The sequence below is a fragment of the Abrus precatorius genome, unplaced genomic scaffold, assembly GCF_003935025.1.
Source record: "Abrus precatorius isolate BTA unplaced genomic scaffold, Abrus_2018 Scaffold7, whole genome shotgun sequence".
NCBI classification, from domain to species: domain Eukaryota; kingdom Viridiplantae; phylum Streptophyta; class Magnoliopsida; order Fabales; family Fabaceae; genus Abrus; species Abrus precatorius.
In genome coordinates, this window is record NW_020874417.1 from 36,840,666 (window position 1) to 36,856,193 (window position 15,528).

At 32.4% G+C, this 15,528-nt stretch overlaps 2 protein-coding genes across 3 annotated transcripts; one reads left to right on the forward strand and one right to left on the reverse strand.

The window, feature by feature from the left end:
- Positions 1-1,078: 1,078 nt before the first annotated feature.
- LOC113871250 (spliceosome-associated protein 130 A) lies at positions 1,079-6,553 on the forward strand. Of its 2 annotated transcripts, none has more exons than XR_003505784.1 (4): positions 1,079-4,240; positions 4,660-5,080; positions 5,325-5,486; positions 6,123-6,553. XR_003505784.1 is itself a non-coding variant. In XM_027508221.1 (4 exons), exons 1-3 carry the CDS (start codon positions 1,226-1,228, stop codon positions 5,460-5,462), a joined length of 3,645 nt encoding a protein of 1,214 aa, XP_027364022.1. In that variant the 3' UTR covers positions 5,463-5,485; positions 6,121-6,436. The 2 variants fall into 2 exon arrangements, 1 of the variants encoding a protein (XP_027364022.1); XM_027508221.1 differs by having other exon boundaries at positions 1,226-4,240; positions 4,589-5,080; positions 5,325-5,485; positions 6,121-6,436.
- A 1,055-nt stretch (positions 6,554-7,608) lies between these two features.
- On the reverse strand, positions 7,609-11,481 carry LOC113872639 (caffeoylshikimate esterase-like). Its single transcript, XM_027510342.1, has 8 exons — positions 11,207-11,481; positions 11,061-11,090; positions 10,796-10,922; positions 10,557-10,703; positions 10,199-10,329; positions 8,517-8,654; positions 8,234-8,332; positions 7,609-8,152 (listed from the first exon to the last, which is right to left on the reverse strand). The coding sequence occupies exons 1-8, from the start codon at positions 11,207-11,209 to the stop codon at positions 7,880-7,882; spliced, it is 948 nt and encodes a 315-aa protein (XP_027366143.1). The 5' UTR covers positions 11,210-11,481; the 3' UTR covers positions 7,609-7,879.
- Between the last annotated feature and the right edge of the window lie 4,047 nt (positions 11,482-15,528).

The following is a 15,528-nucleotide window of genomic DNA, read 5'->3' on the forward strand; positions in this document are numbered from 1 at the left end:
AGTTGTTGGCCTTTTATAAAGGGTAAACCAACAAATTATGAAGAAAATCAAGTTGTTTACGGACTCGCCAGAGGATGAAGTTGATGATACCTCTTGTCTTGGTTTAACTATTGCTATTAAGTACTAATATAATGTGAAAAATAATAGCTAACTACGGCTCATTAATCAATAATTATAATCTATTCTTTTGAAGATATAATACATTAAACACCAAAATTGAAAATGAATTTAAGTGTAATTTTAGTTTACTTAACTCTAAATATAGTCCTGAAACAAATTAAAGTGCGTGACATTAACTTTTTAATGTTTTTCAATTAAATTATTCCATTAAAAACATTAAATTGTCACTAAAAATCCGTCCATATAAATAAAGTAGTAAAATGAAAGTTTAAATTTAGTGATATTTTTTTAAGAATTGATTTAATAAAAAAAAGCTTTCAAACGATAATATAATAATATTGGTTAATATAAAATATTAGGAATTAATAGAAAAAAAATATTGTCAGACACGTTGTGGTTGTCTTTGGAAAAAAAAAAAACATAAATTAAATGATAATGAAATTATTTGACATATATGGAAAATAAAAATAAAAATCCTTGAAGTTGTAATAATAATAATAATAATAATAATAATAATATGAAATGAATTATGTAATTTTTACTAAAGAGTAGAAAATTTATTCATTATTTTTTATATTTTAAAAATATTTAATGTTTATATATTACAAAAAGTAAAAATCACAGTGAGAAGTTCTTTGTACATGTATATATTTTTATACAAACATGCATCCTTGTATATGTTATTAATATAATTTAGAATAAAATGAGATGAAATACAAAAGAACTCCTTCAAAATATTTATGAATTTTTTGGGGTTAAATTATACTTTTTTTTAAAAAATATACTAAAATATATTTTAGTATATTTTATACAAGTCTTCTCCTATTTCAAACATGTGTCTTGATCATGTGGAATAATTTAAAATGAAATTTATTTAATTTTATAAAACAACCTAACATAAATAATAAAATTAGTAAAAAAATAAACAGATAATGGTGATATCCTAAAATACGAGAGAAGGGAACAGAAACCCCAGTTAGGGTTTGTATTCCCGCTCCACTAAGCTCACACTGTTAACGACTCTCTCTGCTGTGTACACCGTTCTTTTGCCATCGACTGTGTGAATGTTACATTGAAACCAAAACCCTAAACAAATTCCACAGCCATGTATCTCTATAGTCTCACTCTGCAGCGACCCACAGGCATTGTTTGCGCCATCAACGGCAACTTCTCCGGCGGCAAGAGCCAAGAAATCGTGGTGGCCAGAGGCAAGGTTCTCGATCTTCTTCGCCCTGACGACAACGGTAGGATTCAAACCATTCTCTCCGTTGAAATTTTCGGCGCAATTAGGTCTCTAGCTCAGTTTAGGTTTCACGGAGCACATAAGGACTACATCGTGGTGGGTTCAGATTCCGGTAGAATCGTAATTCTTGAATACAATAAGGAGAAAAATGTTTTCGATAAAACTCACCAAGAAACCTTCGGGAAATCCGGTTGCCGCCGAATTGTCCCGGGTCAGTATTTGGCCATAGATCCCAAGGGTAGGGCTGTTATGATTGGGGCTTGTGAGAAGCAAAAGCTTGTTTATGTTTTGAATAGGGATACTGCTGCTAGGTTAACCATTTCTTCCCCTTTAGAGGCTCATAAATCACACACTTTGGTCTATTCCATTTGTGGTGTTGACTGTGGCTTTGAGAACCCTATTTTTGCTGCTATTGAGTTGGATTACTCCGAGGCCGATCAAGATTCCACTGGCCAGGCTGCTTCTGAAGCCCAGAAGCATTTGACGTTTTATGAGCTTGATCTTGGCCTTAACCATGTTTCTAGGAAGTGGTCTGAGCAGGTTGATAATGGTGCCAATTTGCTTGTTACTGTTCCTGGAGGCGTTGATGGCCCCAGTGGTGTTCTTGTTTGTGCCGAAAATTTTGTTATTTATAAGAATCAGGGTCATCAGGATGTTAGGGCTGTGATTCCTCGGCGTGCTGACTTGCCTGCTGAGCGTGGTGTGCTTATTGTTTCTGCTGCCATGCATAAACTGAAGAATATGTTCTTCTTCCTTCTGCAGACAGAGTATGGAGATATTTTTAAGGTCACCTTGGCCCATAATGACAACCGTGTCTCGGAATTGAAGATTAAGTATTTTGATACTATTCCCGTAACGGCTTCAATGTGTGTGCTGAAGTCGGGATTCTTGTTTGCGGCATCAGAGTTTGGGAATCATGCTCTGTATCAGTTTAAGGCAATTGGGGATGATGATGATGTGGAGGCATCGTCTGCTACGCTGATGGAGACCGAAGAAGGTTTTCAGCCAGTGTTTTTCCAGCCCAGAAGACTGAAAAACCTTGTTAGGATTGACCAGGTTGAGAGTTTAATGCCAATAATGGATATGAAGGTCAGTAATCTTTTTGAAGAGGAAACTCCTCAAATTTTTACTCTTTGCGGGCGTGGTCCTAGGTCATCTTTGAGGATCCTGAGAACTGGTTTAGCAGTTAGTGAGATGGCAGTATCCAAGCTTCCTGGCATACCTAGTGCTGTTTGGACAGTGAAAAAGAATGTTATTGATGAGTTTGATGCTTACATTGTTGTGTCATTCACAAATGCTACTCTTGTGCTTTCCATTGGTGAGACCGTTGAAGAAGTCAGTGACAGTGGGTTTCTAGATACTACTCCCTCCCTTGCTGTTTCTTTGATTGGAGATGATTCTCTCATGCAGGTTCACCCAAATGGTATTAGGCATATTAGGGAGGATGGCCGTATTAATGAATGGAGAACACCTGGAAAGAGGACTATTTCAAAAGTTGGATCAAATAGACTTCAGGTGGTTATTGCACTGAGTGGAGGGGAGCTTATATATTTTGAAGTGGATGTAACTGGTCAGTTGATGGAGGTGGAGAAGCATGAAATGTCTGGAGATGTTGCTTGTTTGGACATTGCTCCAGTACCTGAAGGCAGACAAAGATCTCGTTTTCTTGCAGTTGGCTCATATGACAAGACCATTCGCATCTTATCACTGGATCCTGATGATTGTATGCAGGCTCTAAGTGTACAAAGTGTTTCTTCAGCTCCAGAATCTCTTCTTTTTCTTGAAGTTCAAGCATCTGTTGGTGGTGAGGATGGTGCAGATCATCCTGCTAGCCTTTTCTTGAATGCTGGCTTACAGAATGGTGTCTTGTTTAGAACTGTGGTGGATATGGTTACAGGTCAGCTTTCTGATTCCCGTTCCAGGTTCTTAGGATTGAGAGCCCCAAAGCTGTTTCCCATTATTGTGAGAGGCAAGCGTGCTATGCTATGCTTGTCAAGTCGACCTTGGCTTGGTTATATTCACCAAGGACATTTCCTTTTAACACCCCTTTCATATGAAACCCTTGAATATGCTGCCTCATTTTCGTCTGACCAATGTGTGGAAGGTATAGTTGCTGTTGCTGGTGAGGCCTTGAGGATTTTTACTATAGAAAGATTAGGAGAGACATTTAATGAAACTGTAATTCCGTTAAGGTACACACCAAGGAAATTTGTGCTGCAACCCAAACGAAAACTTCTCGTGATGATTGAGAGTGATCAGGGAGCATTGACTGCAGAAGAACGTGAAGCTGCAAGAAAAGAGTGTTTTGAGGCTGCTCAGGCTGGGGAAAATGGTACTGGAAGTGCGGACCAAATGGAGAATGGTGGTGAGGATGAAGATAAAGATGATCCACTTTCTGATGAGCATTATGGTTATCCAAAAGCTGAATCGGATAAGTGGGTTTCCTGCATCAGGGTTCTCGATCCAAGGACAGGAAATACAACTTGTCTTTTGGAGCTACAAGAGAATGAGGCTGCTTTCAGCATATGCACAGTAAATTTCCATGATAAGGAATACGGAACTCTTTTAGCTGTTGGAACAGCAAAGGGACTGCAATTTTTGCCCAAAAGGAGTTTAACTGCTGGTTTTATTCATATATATAGGTTTGTAGAGGATGGAAGATCCCTCGAACTTCTTCACAAAACTCAGGTTGAAGGCGTTCCTGTTGCTCTATGTCAGTTTCAAGGAAGATTACTTGCAGGAATAGGACCTGTGCTCAGGCTGTATGATTTGGGAAAAAGACGATTGTTAAGAAAATGTGAGAATAAGCTGTTCCCCAACACAATTGTCTCTATTCAAGCATACCGTGATCGAATTTATGTTGGTGATGTCCAAGAGGTATGCTTGTGTTTTTATATCTGTACCTGTTGAATATCCAGTACTTTGAGTTGAGCATTCTGCAATATTTTTTGTTATGACTTCTGAATTTTTTGATATCAAATTCACAGTGGATTCTTACATTAATTTTTCTGGGTCCTGCACACTCTAATGTTCTAATTTTACTGATTTGGTTTTGTATTACTAAGCTTCAGTAGGGATTATTCCATTTTGGAAAGAGTTAAGTCTTTCTGTTAATTTTGCAAATAGTCGGCATGCTTTTTCAGATTCAATGTGCTGCTTTCTCTCCATGATCCCTTTCATTTAATAAATTCTTCAGCTAAATTGTGTGTTTTGTGTTTTTTCCAGTCTTTCCATTACTGCAAGTATAGGAGGGATGAAAACCAACTTTACATATTTGCTGATGATTGTGTTCCAAGGTGGCTTACTGCATCTTACCACATAGATTTTGACACTATGGCTGGTGCCGACAAGTTTGGCAATATCTATTTTGTGCGGTTGCCACAGGATGTTTCAGATGAGATAGAAGAAGATCCTACCGGTGGGAGGATCAAGTGGGAACAGGGAAAGCTGAATGGAGCTCCCAATAAGGTGGAAGAAATTGTACAATTTCACGTTGGTGATGTGGTCACATGCTTGCAAAAGGCTTCTCTCATACCAGGTAGTGGAGAGTGCATTGTATACGGAACAGTTATGGGAAGTGTTGGGGCATTACACGCCTTTACTTCACGAGACGATGTTGATTTCTTTTCTCATTTGGAGATGCATATGAGGCAGGATCATCCACCTTTGTGTGGAAGAGATCACATGGCCTACAGATCTGCCTATTTTCCTGTTAAGGTATATCTGATTAATATTATGCTGTTTGTTCTTTCTATTAAGGTGTTGGAAAGCACGGGTTGCAATCTGTGCTGGATAACATCCTTCGTGTTATATTTCATTGCTGTTTCTGATAGGGCCCTTTTTATTCGGTCTCTAATAAAATCCTGGACACATCAAAATGGTCTATTTGTTGATTGTGCATCTTTTATCGCCATGGCATTAAATTTTGACAAATTTCTGATACTCCTGGATTATTGTGTAGGATGTTATTGATGGGGATCTATGCGAGCAATTCCCAACATTGCCCATGGATTTGCAGAGAAAAATTGCTGATGAATTGGACAGAACCCCTGGAGAGATACTGAAGAAACTAGAGGAAGTGCGAAATAAGATTATTTAAGAAATGATGGTCATGGTCTGAAAGGTATGATTCCCTATTTCTATGTACTTAGGTCTGGTTGTCTGTACTCTGTAGCACTTTGTCGTTGTAGTAGGACAGCAAGCAATACTTAAAGATGTTATTTTATATGTCTAAAAGAATTTCACTAACCAATATAACACAACAACGGGGGATGCATAAATAAGGGGGAAATTTTCACTTGTCAATATGTATGTGGTCTGATATGTCAAGAGAAATTCACCATTTACCATTTTGTCCCCTTGACCGGGTTGAGTCTTACATTCTGGCGTATAGCTTAGAAGAAATAGAAATCCACACTTCTGTTCTGTCTGTCTTTACCAAGGTGTTCTCTGTTGGAACCACATGGGTCGGTTTATTCTTTTCATTAGAATTAGAGATTCAGTAATTGCTAGTTGATAATTATTGATAAGGTTGAATATGGAAGACGGCACATATTTGCTCTTTTGTTAAAACCTACTTAGAAATGCTGTTGTTTACATAAGATCATCACAGTTCCACTTAAACTACCTCCATCTGTTGCTATGCTGGTCCCCAGATGATGACGATGATAACTAATCTTGAATAAATTTGTAGTTGCTTTAATGTTATTGAGAATTTTGATTTGACGAATGCATTGTACTGTGGTTTGGTTGTGTGCAGGTCATTGCGGAAATGTGTTTTTCTAGGAGGTCGTTTGCTGGCAGTTAGGTTACTACTAACAAAGTGAAGTAAGCTTGTGTATCTCCTTCATACGGGAACGGTGATTTCTTGTCCTATTTTAATGCAAGCGGATGAGGAACTGTACTCTATTGTTGAAATGAAACCCATATGTTGTAATTAATCGTAGTTGACTGTTATCACTCTTTGTGGATGTGATGACGCTTCCCATATCTCTCTATCTTCCATCTCAGCACCCTTCCCTATTACTCAATCAGACGTTGGTTTAACTTTATATTAAATTTATTGTCCGGAATATCACCACTTCACCATTTCAAAGAAGAGTAGGTGCTGCTGATTGCGTTGGGTCACGTATCATCAACATTATGCATGAAAAAAAGATGTTTGGTAGAGAAATATATATTTTATTGTGTGCAGAGGTAGTGGTAACCGATTGATGATTGGGGTTTTGGTGTTGAATTTGCAGTACCTGATATTTCACGGTTTGTTATTGACTAGGATGATTCAGTATGAATTAATACCAACTTGAGTATGACATGTTAACTTTTAATTCGGCACTTTTAACCATCGTGATAGCCACTCAACGGGGTTGTTTGCAATGTTGATATAAATTATATAAATCTTAAATCTAATAAAAAATCTTTTGAAGAAACGTCAGTCATCTCAGATTGACCTGTCAAATTGATTGCTGTTATTTTCTTTCTAATTAAATTGAAGTTGATGAGAAAGATAGTCAATAAGAAAAAGAAACGTATTATTCTTTCTTTCTTTTTTTTTACAACTACGTATTATTATTTCTAACTTCCATGCGTGTGGTTCTCTTGGTGCATCTTTGCTTTGTTTTTTATGACGAGATTAAATAAGACAATAAACAAAGTAAGGGATGAAAAGTAGAATTAAAATGAATTATATTAATGGGTAGAAATAAGGAAAAATTAAAAAATCTTTCTAGGTTGGATAAATTAGAAACATAAGTAGTTTATTTTTTATAATAATAATAGACTTGATTTTAAAAAAATTTAAAACTCTTAATATAATTCTTTTCTTACTTTTATTTTTTAAATATTTTATTATTTTAAAAAATTACAGCAAAAATTCAAAAGAAAGTGTCCCCTCCTCCATTTCCATTTTCACGCCTTTGAAGAAGTTTTTTTTTTTTTGGCGGCTCCCACCTCTTTCAAATTTCTTCTTTCTGCTAAAAGACAAAATCATTAAATAAGGAAAAATTACACTTTTTATTTCTAAAATTACTTCTCTTAATTTCTTTTCTTTCAAAATCTTCTCATCCAGACAAAGCCTTCATGTGTGTTATTTCTAAGATCATGTATAATTAAGGACCTAAGTGAGATAATAAAATTCAACTCATTAGAGACAGTAGTTAGTGTGATTGTGGAAGAGGATATGTCGAGTCTTGTGAGCTAGTGGAGGGAGAGGTGCAAGCTCAGTTAAAAAATTGAGCCAAAAATAGAACCAAACCAGGAGCTCCTTTATAAATTAATTTCAACTTTACAGGGGCTTTAATGGGCATAGAGAAAAAAATACATTTAGTTATTTCTTCAGAACTTGGAAGCACACCCAAATGGGGATTCGGGACATACAAGAGATTACACGACAACAGTGCCCGCAATCCCTATTGCATTGCCTCCGTTTGTTTTCCAAGCATCTTACCGAACAACAACAAACTTTAGCTCCAAGGAAGACAAATTCTTTGGTACAAAACAAATAGTTAGGGACCCAATTTAGACTTTCACCAAACATTCATTTTGTTCTTTCAGCTCTCTCTCCACTCTTGAATTTCCATATTGAGATCTCTCCTCTACCCAATTAATAATATCTGAAAATACAATGTTCAAATTTTCTGGTGGCTCCCCATACAATAGACCATGCCACATTTCTGGGTACAACTTCAGTGTCTTATCCGAGCTTGCTGCCACATCACATAGTTGTTTGCTAACTGATTTGTCTGTCACTTTATCTTCCTCACCATGCAAAAGCAGAAAAGGTAGTGACACCTAACCAAAGAAAGATGGGTCACAACTTTTGCATTAAGTCTTATAAACAAACTATAAGGAGTATTAGAAAATTTGACAAACCTCGTGTAATCTTTGCTCAATATCTGTACTGACCCTGTAAAGTTCGTAGCCTGTTCTCAACCGAGGCTTTCCTTTGTAGCAATATTCGTTGGCTCTAATCTGCACCACAAAAATAACACCTTTACATTCTACCATTTTTTTTTCTCATATGTTAATATGATAAGAATTATAATTAGTGAGTCAATAAAGTGCAACTATGTGTCTCTGTGTTTATTTTGAAGTGATTCATAAGTTGGTTTTAATCGGCAATTATTAGTTTATGGAATACAATTTGTGTCCATACCTCTTCTCTGACTTCAGGGAGTTTAAAGGCGGCATCAATGACATCATTGGTTGGAACTAATCTCCATGAGGGAATAAATTTGCTTAGTGCACTTAATATACCAATCACTATTGTGTTGGGTTTCATTTCATCTGCAATCTGCACAATAATGTGTTGTTAATATAACTTGAAATTTGAAAACGCTTCCCCATGACTGCAATAGAGTGAACAAATTCACAATATTTTCACCCAAGGCCGCGTTTGGAAGGCATTAGCCAAGAACAAAACAAGTTTTTTGGTCTGTTGCACACTAAACAATAATGCCTTAAGTAATAATCATTTGTAAAAAAGGAGAGACTTTCATAAATCTAAATTATTGATTTTGCAATTTATTGCTTGAATTGATGGATTGCCAATTATATAGTTTATGTTTAAAATTAAAAAGTCACTTTCTGAAGGCAATATCTTCTAGCTGTGACGTAATATGTGAGGAACAACTACTGCAACAGTTTAGCTTAGAAAATTATTGATTTATCCGTTACTAAAAGTCAGAAGCCATCGTTATTGAACACTAATATCGGTCAAACTGATCCATCGAATTATTTTGCTTTAACAAATCAACTAAAATATAATATATAAAAATAGCTATAGTTCATATTTAAATAAGATGTAAACTTGCAGGTCAAGAATTTTTTTTTTCTAACATGTTTTATTTTATCTAATAAAAAAATTTAAGTTGTAAAACGTACAAACTAAAAAACTCTATCTTTATTCCTGAGATATATTTTCATATTCTAAATTATTGAGAAAAGTAGTGATTGATAATAAAATATTGATGCACACAATTCAATAAAAAAGTTCTGATGCCCCTCAACTAGATAGAGTAACACAAAAGATGAGCACCATGTCCATCGTGAGTCACAATAATTTTGTATCTTTCTGTTTCCTTGCGTTATTATCTCGCAAATAATTTTGTAACACAAGCGATTCTGATGGCTACAATTTTGTATCTTTCTGTATCTCTTACGTGATTGTCTCTCAAACCTTACAGAATCTCTCCTAATAATAACAATAAATACATTTTGTTGTAAAATACCCACTTCAATCACTACTCATAGATTGATAGAAAATGTTTATAAACAATCCATCAATTCGATCATTTATAAAATATAAATTGAGATATCTTTTTCCCTTTTAAAACAAGATGTACTTGTATAAAAATACAGTTTAAAATAGAAATTTTAGATTTTTTTAAAAGGACTTTTTAGATTGTTTAACTAATATTATTAACAGATAATTACAAGATGTGAGTACATCTTGATAACATTTTTAATAAAAAGATGGATATTGAACTAGCAAACCATGATAAGAGAAAGGTAAAAGGAAAATGCACATCAATATCTACTTAATTTGATTGGCTCCTAATTTGCTGGGCACTGTAAATCACGGGATTCCAATGAACAAACGTGAATGGCCCAATAGAAAAAGAAACGTGCAGAACAAGAAGCAAACAATACCCAAACAAGAGAGGGAGAGAGAAAGAGAGGGGATGCAATTTTTTGTTTTTCTAATGAAATAATTATTATGGGAGAAAAAGGACAGTGTGTAACGTATGATGCATATATTATATAGTTTGCTTGGAGATGATATTTTAATAGAATAACAACAAAAGTAAACAAATAAATGGAGGAAAGCAAGCCAACCTTGCACATGGGTGCCACCAAAATTGCCCCATCCCAGAAATCTGGCCTTTTCCAGTGCAAAAGCAGGGCCACAGCTCCTCCCATGGATTCCCCCAACAAGTACCTCATCTTTTTCTTGTTCTCTGCCTTTTCTGTAATTTCATTTATTAAAAAAGTATTTCATTAAAATGATTTTTTTTAATATATAGACACATGGTAACAAATAATAATCTCTTTATAAACATAAAAGTAATATTATATTTTTTATAAGCAATCTTTTAGTAGAAAAGTGGGCACCTTGTGGGTTGGAAAATGTGTTCAAATTAAAAAGCTTAATGGTAGGCAACAAAAATTGAAATGAGAGAGAGAAGATGGTGACCACAAATGGAAGTGAAATGGTTTGAGCAATCATCGATAACATCATCAAAATTCTTAACAAGACCAGGAAGCCCATCTGATTTTCCATGCCCTTCATAGTCAATTCCATACACACCAAAACCCGCTTTTGCAAGCCTTATTGCTGTGCCTGTGTTTCATTACATCATCATTCACCAAATTAATAACTATAATATATAATAAATGCAATTTTATTTTCATTGACTTGTGGAAATTAATTACTCTTCATGGTGATGCTGCATTCCATGGCATACCCATGGCAGATGAAGATTAACGCTTTTGGACTTTCATTAACCGGAAGCCATTGGCATGCAAAAAGCTTCATGTCTCGAGAGTTCAATACGTATTCCTGCAAAATACATAAATTCTTTTATCTTTATGATTCTGTTTTTTTATTTTATTTTTTTTCTCTTCTTTTCTTCTTCCCTTTGAATTGATATAAGAAAAGATCCCATAAACACGAACAGATATCGGTATTACTCGTTACCTCTTCATATTTAATCTCTGTTTCAAACGCCTGCACGTCAGAAAGCAAAGAAAAATCATTAAGAAAAACTAACTACGGATTAGGAATGATAATTATACAGAGAGAAAGAAAGAATTAGAGAGAGAGAGAGAGAGAGAGAGAGAGACCATGAAGATTTGTTAACGTTGGACTCCGAAGGTTTGGTCTAATTTTCTGTTCTTTTTTTCTTTTTCTCGAGAATGATAAAAAAAAAAGGGAGGAGGGAGAGATGGAAACAGAGGAGAAATAGTCTTTTGATGAGTGAAGTGGGAAGGAGAAATTTTTAGTGCATGGAAATTTGGAAATCACATATTCCCTATTTATAGAGTAGACAGACACACACACACAGAGAGAGAGAGAGAGAGAGAGAGAGGTGATTCTATGAACCAACGTTTCTCCCTCTAAGCTTGGCCCACTGAGAAATGCTTTAAAACTAAATTGTTGACATATTAATCGTAAAAAAATGTTGACATACAGATAATTATTAGTTAATTAATGACTAATATCAATATTTTGCTGATAAATATGCTGGAACAGAATGACTTGGTAGATGGCTTGGCAGATTTTAAGAATTTAGTTTAATTTTTCAATTGATGACTAATACACAAGAATTCTTAAAAAATGTTGTTGAATTGATCCATATATAGAAAAGGGTAAAGAAGGTTGCATAGATTTTAGATTATTACAGTGGTTTAATATAAAAGATGTGCCTTTTTTCTGGAGTTGAATCTTGGCATGAGCTCCCCTTATTTATAAGCAACTTGGCATTACATATATGACTTTTTCTTTTCTCTTCTTTTGACTCGACTTTGATGGTGGACTTTGTGGCTTTGCTGATTGATGATTATATTGGAATGTGATCAGTGATTAAGCTGTTCAAATCTTATTGAATAAAATTGAATTTTAAGTTGCAGTGATTCGTTTAATTTTTGGGTCCATATATTGAAAGTTAGAGTTGAAACCGTGTAAGGGTTGGATAAGAACGAGGGCGAGGTAAGATAATGAATATGAAAGAGCTGTTCTTAGAGAATGGGATAAGAATAGATTTTAAATATTCAAATGGAATAGTTAGTAAATCATAAATCTAATTTTATGATTTATAAATAGATACCATTATTATCAATTTTATATAATTTATAAATATTAATTTTAAACTATAATGCTTTCTTTTAATGAATTTTTTTTTATAAATTAATTCCATTTCTCAGTGTGCTAACTATTTTTTTATACAAGTATATACTTTTTATTCAATATAAAATTAAATTGATTTTTTTATATTTTTCAATTTTAAAAATATCTCCTTATTTATTTTATTTAATATAATAAAATATTTATTAATATAATCATAAATATTTTAAAAAAAATTAAAGTTAGTCTTACTATTTTTATTATTTATCTTAAAATTTTATTTTAATTTAATAATATTTATACAAACGCACATAAAAAATAGTAAAATAGACATACCATGGATCAACCTAAAAATTCTATAAAAAAAAAAAAAGGGCTTAGGTATTAAAATTAAAATCCTAAATAAAATTAGACCTTTTATTCATTCAAATTTTAACTCATGCAAACTTGATAAAAAAAAATAACTCAAATGCCACTCACAATATATATTATTGTTATTATCTTTAAATAAATGTGACATGAGTTAAGGTTGATAGCTTAATGCATATTCCACAAATCCAATGAAATTATATTTGTACATTCTTTAAAATTTCGATGTCAACTATCAACATATACTTGTGATGACTTTTTTTATACTGTCGTTGTACTAGTAATTTAAAATATTTATTTATAATTATAATTATTGATATTTTACTTTATATTGATGAATTCTTTTTATATTTTTATTTCATTTTGTAACTTATTTAGTATAATTTAAAAAAATGAGAATGTAATGACTATTTTAAATTGGTTATATTTACACATTCGCTTCCATATTATTTATAAAATGTTATTTCTTATTAAAAAACATGTATCATATTAAAAATATAAAATGTAATAAATATTTTAAGATAAAAATTATTATTTTAAAATTGTTAAATTAAACTCTAAAAACTGACATTAAGTATTAACAGTATGGTGTACAGCATAGTTTAGCTAAATAAATATTATGTAACATAAAATGATTATTTTATCTTAACAATTATTTAATGATTTTATATACCGAGGATTGCATTAGTTAATTATTGTAAATAAGAAGATTAGTTAATTTTAAAATATAATTTTTACGCTTTTATTTTCTGTAATTTTTAAAATTTTATTTTCTATAGTTAATTTAAATGATATAAGTAATATATAGTTTGTTTTCTTTTATTTACTTAAAAGTCCGGCAGCCATGATGCATTGAAATGGGTCAGGTTTCGTTCACACTTGACATGTACGGTACAGTGACTTTGCAAAGGAGAAAGGTTCATACGTGAAAATTTCAAATAATCAAAGTTCAAGTGAAAATAACTTTTTTATGCATTTAATACTTGTTCTACACTATTTTGGAGAAGAAGAAAATAAATAAATAAATAACGAAAATTAGCTTATTTAAAAGTAATAAAAATGTGCCTTCCTTTTAAATTTTTTTTAAGTTAAAACAATAAATATCCTAAAATTGTGGTGGAATAAGACGTAATTATTTATTTTCTTTTTATTATAATTTATTTTTATTTAATTTACTTATATTAATAAAATTTATTAAATTAGTTCATAATCTTAAATTTATAAAATAAATAATATAATTTTTCAAAATTTATATTTGTTTAAATATTTACCTAGTCTTTTATGTTTTATTTCTATTTTAATTGTTTTTAATATCTTATTAATTTATATCTATACCTTAATAATATTTTTCATCTTTCTCTCCAGATGTTTTACCCTTATATCATAAAATATAAATAATTTATTAATGTCATATGCAGTTAACTTATATGAGAATTTATGATAACCAGAAATTAACTTAATATAAACAACTAAAATTAGAAAGGCCAGAATTATGCATATATTAAAATATAAAGATTAAAAGTGTTATTAAGTCAAAATTAATAAAAAGTATATAAATACATATATAGCATTATTGACTTAAAAGTACAAAAAAAAAGGAAAGATAAAGAATGATATTAAAAAAAATTAGAAATCACAGTGGAAAAGTATAACTGTGGTTTATGCAACACACAAACACAGTACAGTTTTCCTTATTTCCATAAAGGCCTAAAGGGACGGCAGCATTGACCAAAAGGAAAGACAGTGGCAGAGACAGATGATATTAATTGTTTGAATATTTGCATGGATCATCCATGAATGATTATGTCAAGAACAAACCACTAACCTGACATGCACTTGCAATTTGCATCTCCACTTGCTTCATCTTCTACTGTTTGGACTATTCTTTCACTCTCCGTCAAGTAGTAGACAACACCCTTCAACCACCGCATTAACCTTCACCGTGTCCAGCGTCGGCCACCGCCGTCCGATTCAACCCAATCATCAGATGAGATTGATTGGAAAAACTAAATGTCAAGCATAAAATCCATGCATCTTGTTTACTTAGTGACTTAACTATCCATACAAATTGAAAAATATTCTGTACATTTAGGACGGATAGTCAAACTATTGAAAAAACAAAGTTGGGTAAGACTCAACATGAGGATGAAATAACGTAGCTACTTTGTTTAATTAATGTTTGCATTGTAAACTTCGAAAACTAGTTAAAGACATAAAGGCAATGACTGATTAATGATTATTCAATCAGTGTGTTCTATTTGACATGTATACTAATGTCTGATCAAGGTGAACTCAACCTGTGAAATCTTTATAAACATGTCACTGGCACACGAGGCGTTTACTCATCTTGAAAATTATGGATATGTGTGGTTAAATTAAGGTTAAGATAGAATGTAATGTAATTGAATTGAATGAAATGAATTGTTATATTTTCTATTATTTTCATGATAGAATGTAATGTAATGTAATTAAAATTACTTTCTTGTTGCCTCTTTATCATCTAATACTCAATTTCATATAATATATTTTCATCTAACTTACTTGGATCATTCGGTTAACATTACTTTATTTTCTTCTCATTTTGACTCAGATGTACTTAAAACACACCACTTAGAGTTGCGTTTTTCAACCTGTGTCTCTTCATTAAAATTTCTATATCTCTCTTACTAAATTTACATATAGATGCATTTTTATCTTTTCTCTACCTAAACAAAATATGTATATTTCTAAAATCTGTCAATAAGTTTCTAACTTTATATTTCATTTTAAATGAGTTAAATATTGATGATAATTAATATTATTATCAAATCCCACACTCACTTTCTTGTCTTTACATATCTATCCAATAATTGTTAAGAGGTCTATACACTAACTGTGAAAATAATATAAAATATATATTTTTTACTATTTACCCTTAATAAATAGAGTTTTTGAGAACTATGAATAAAAACCA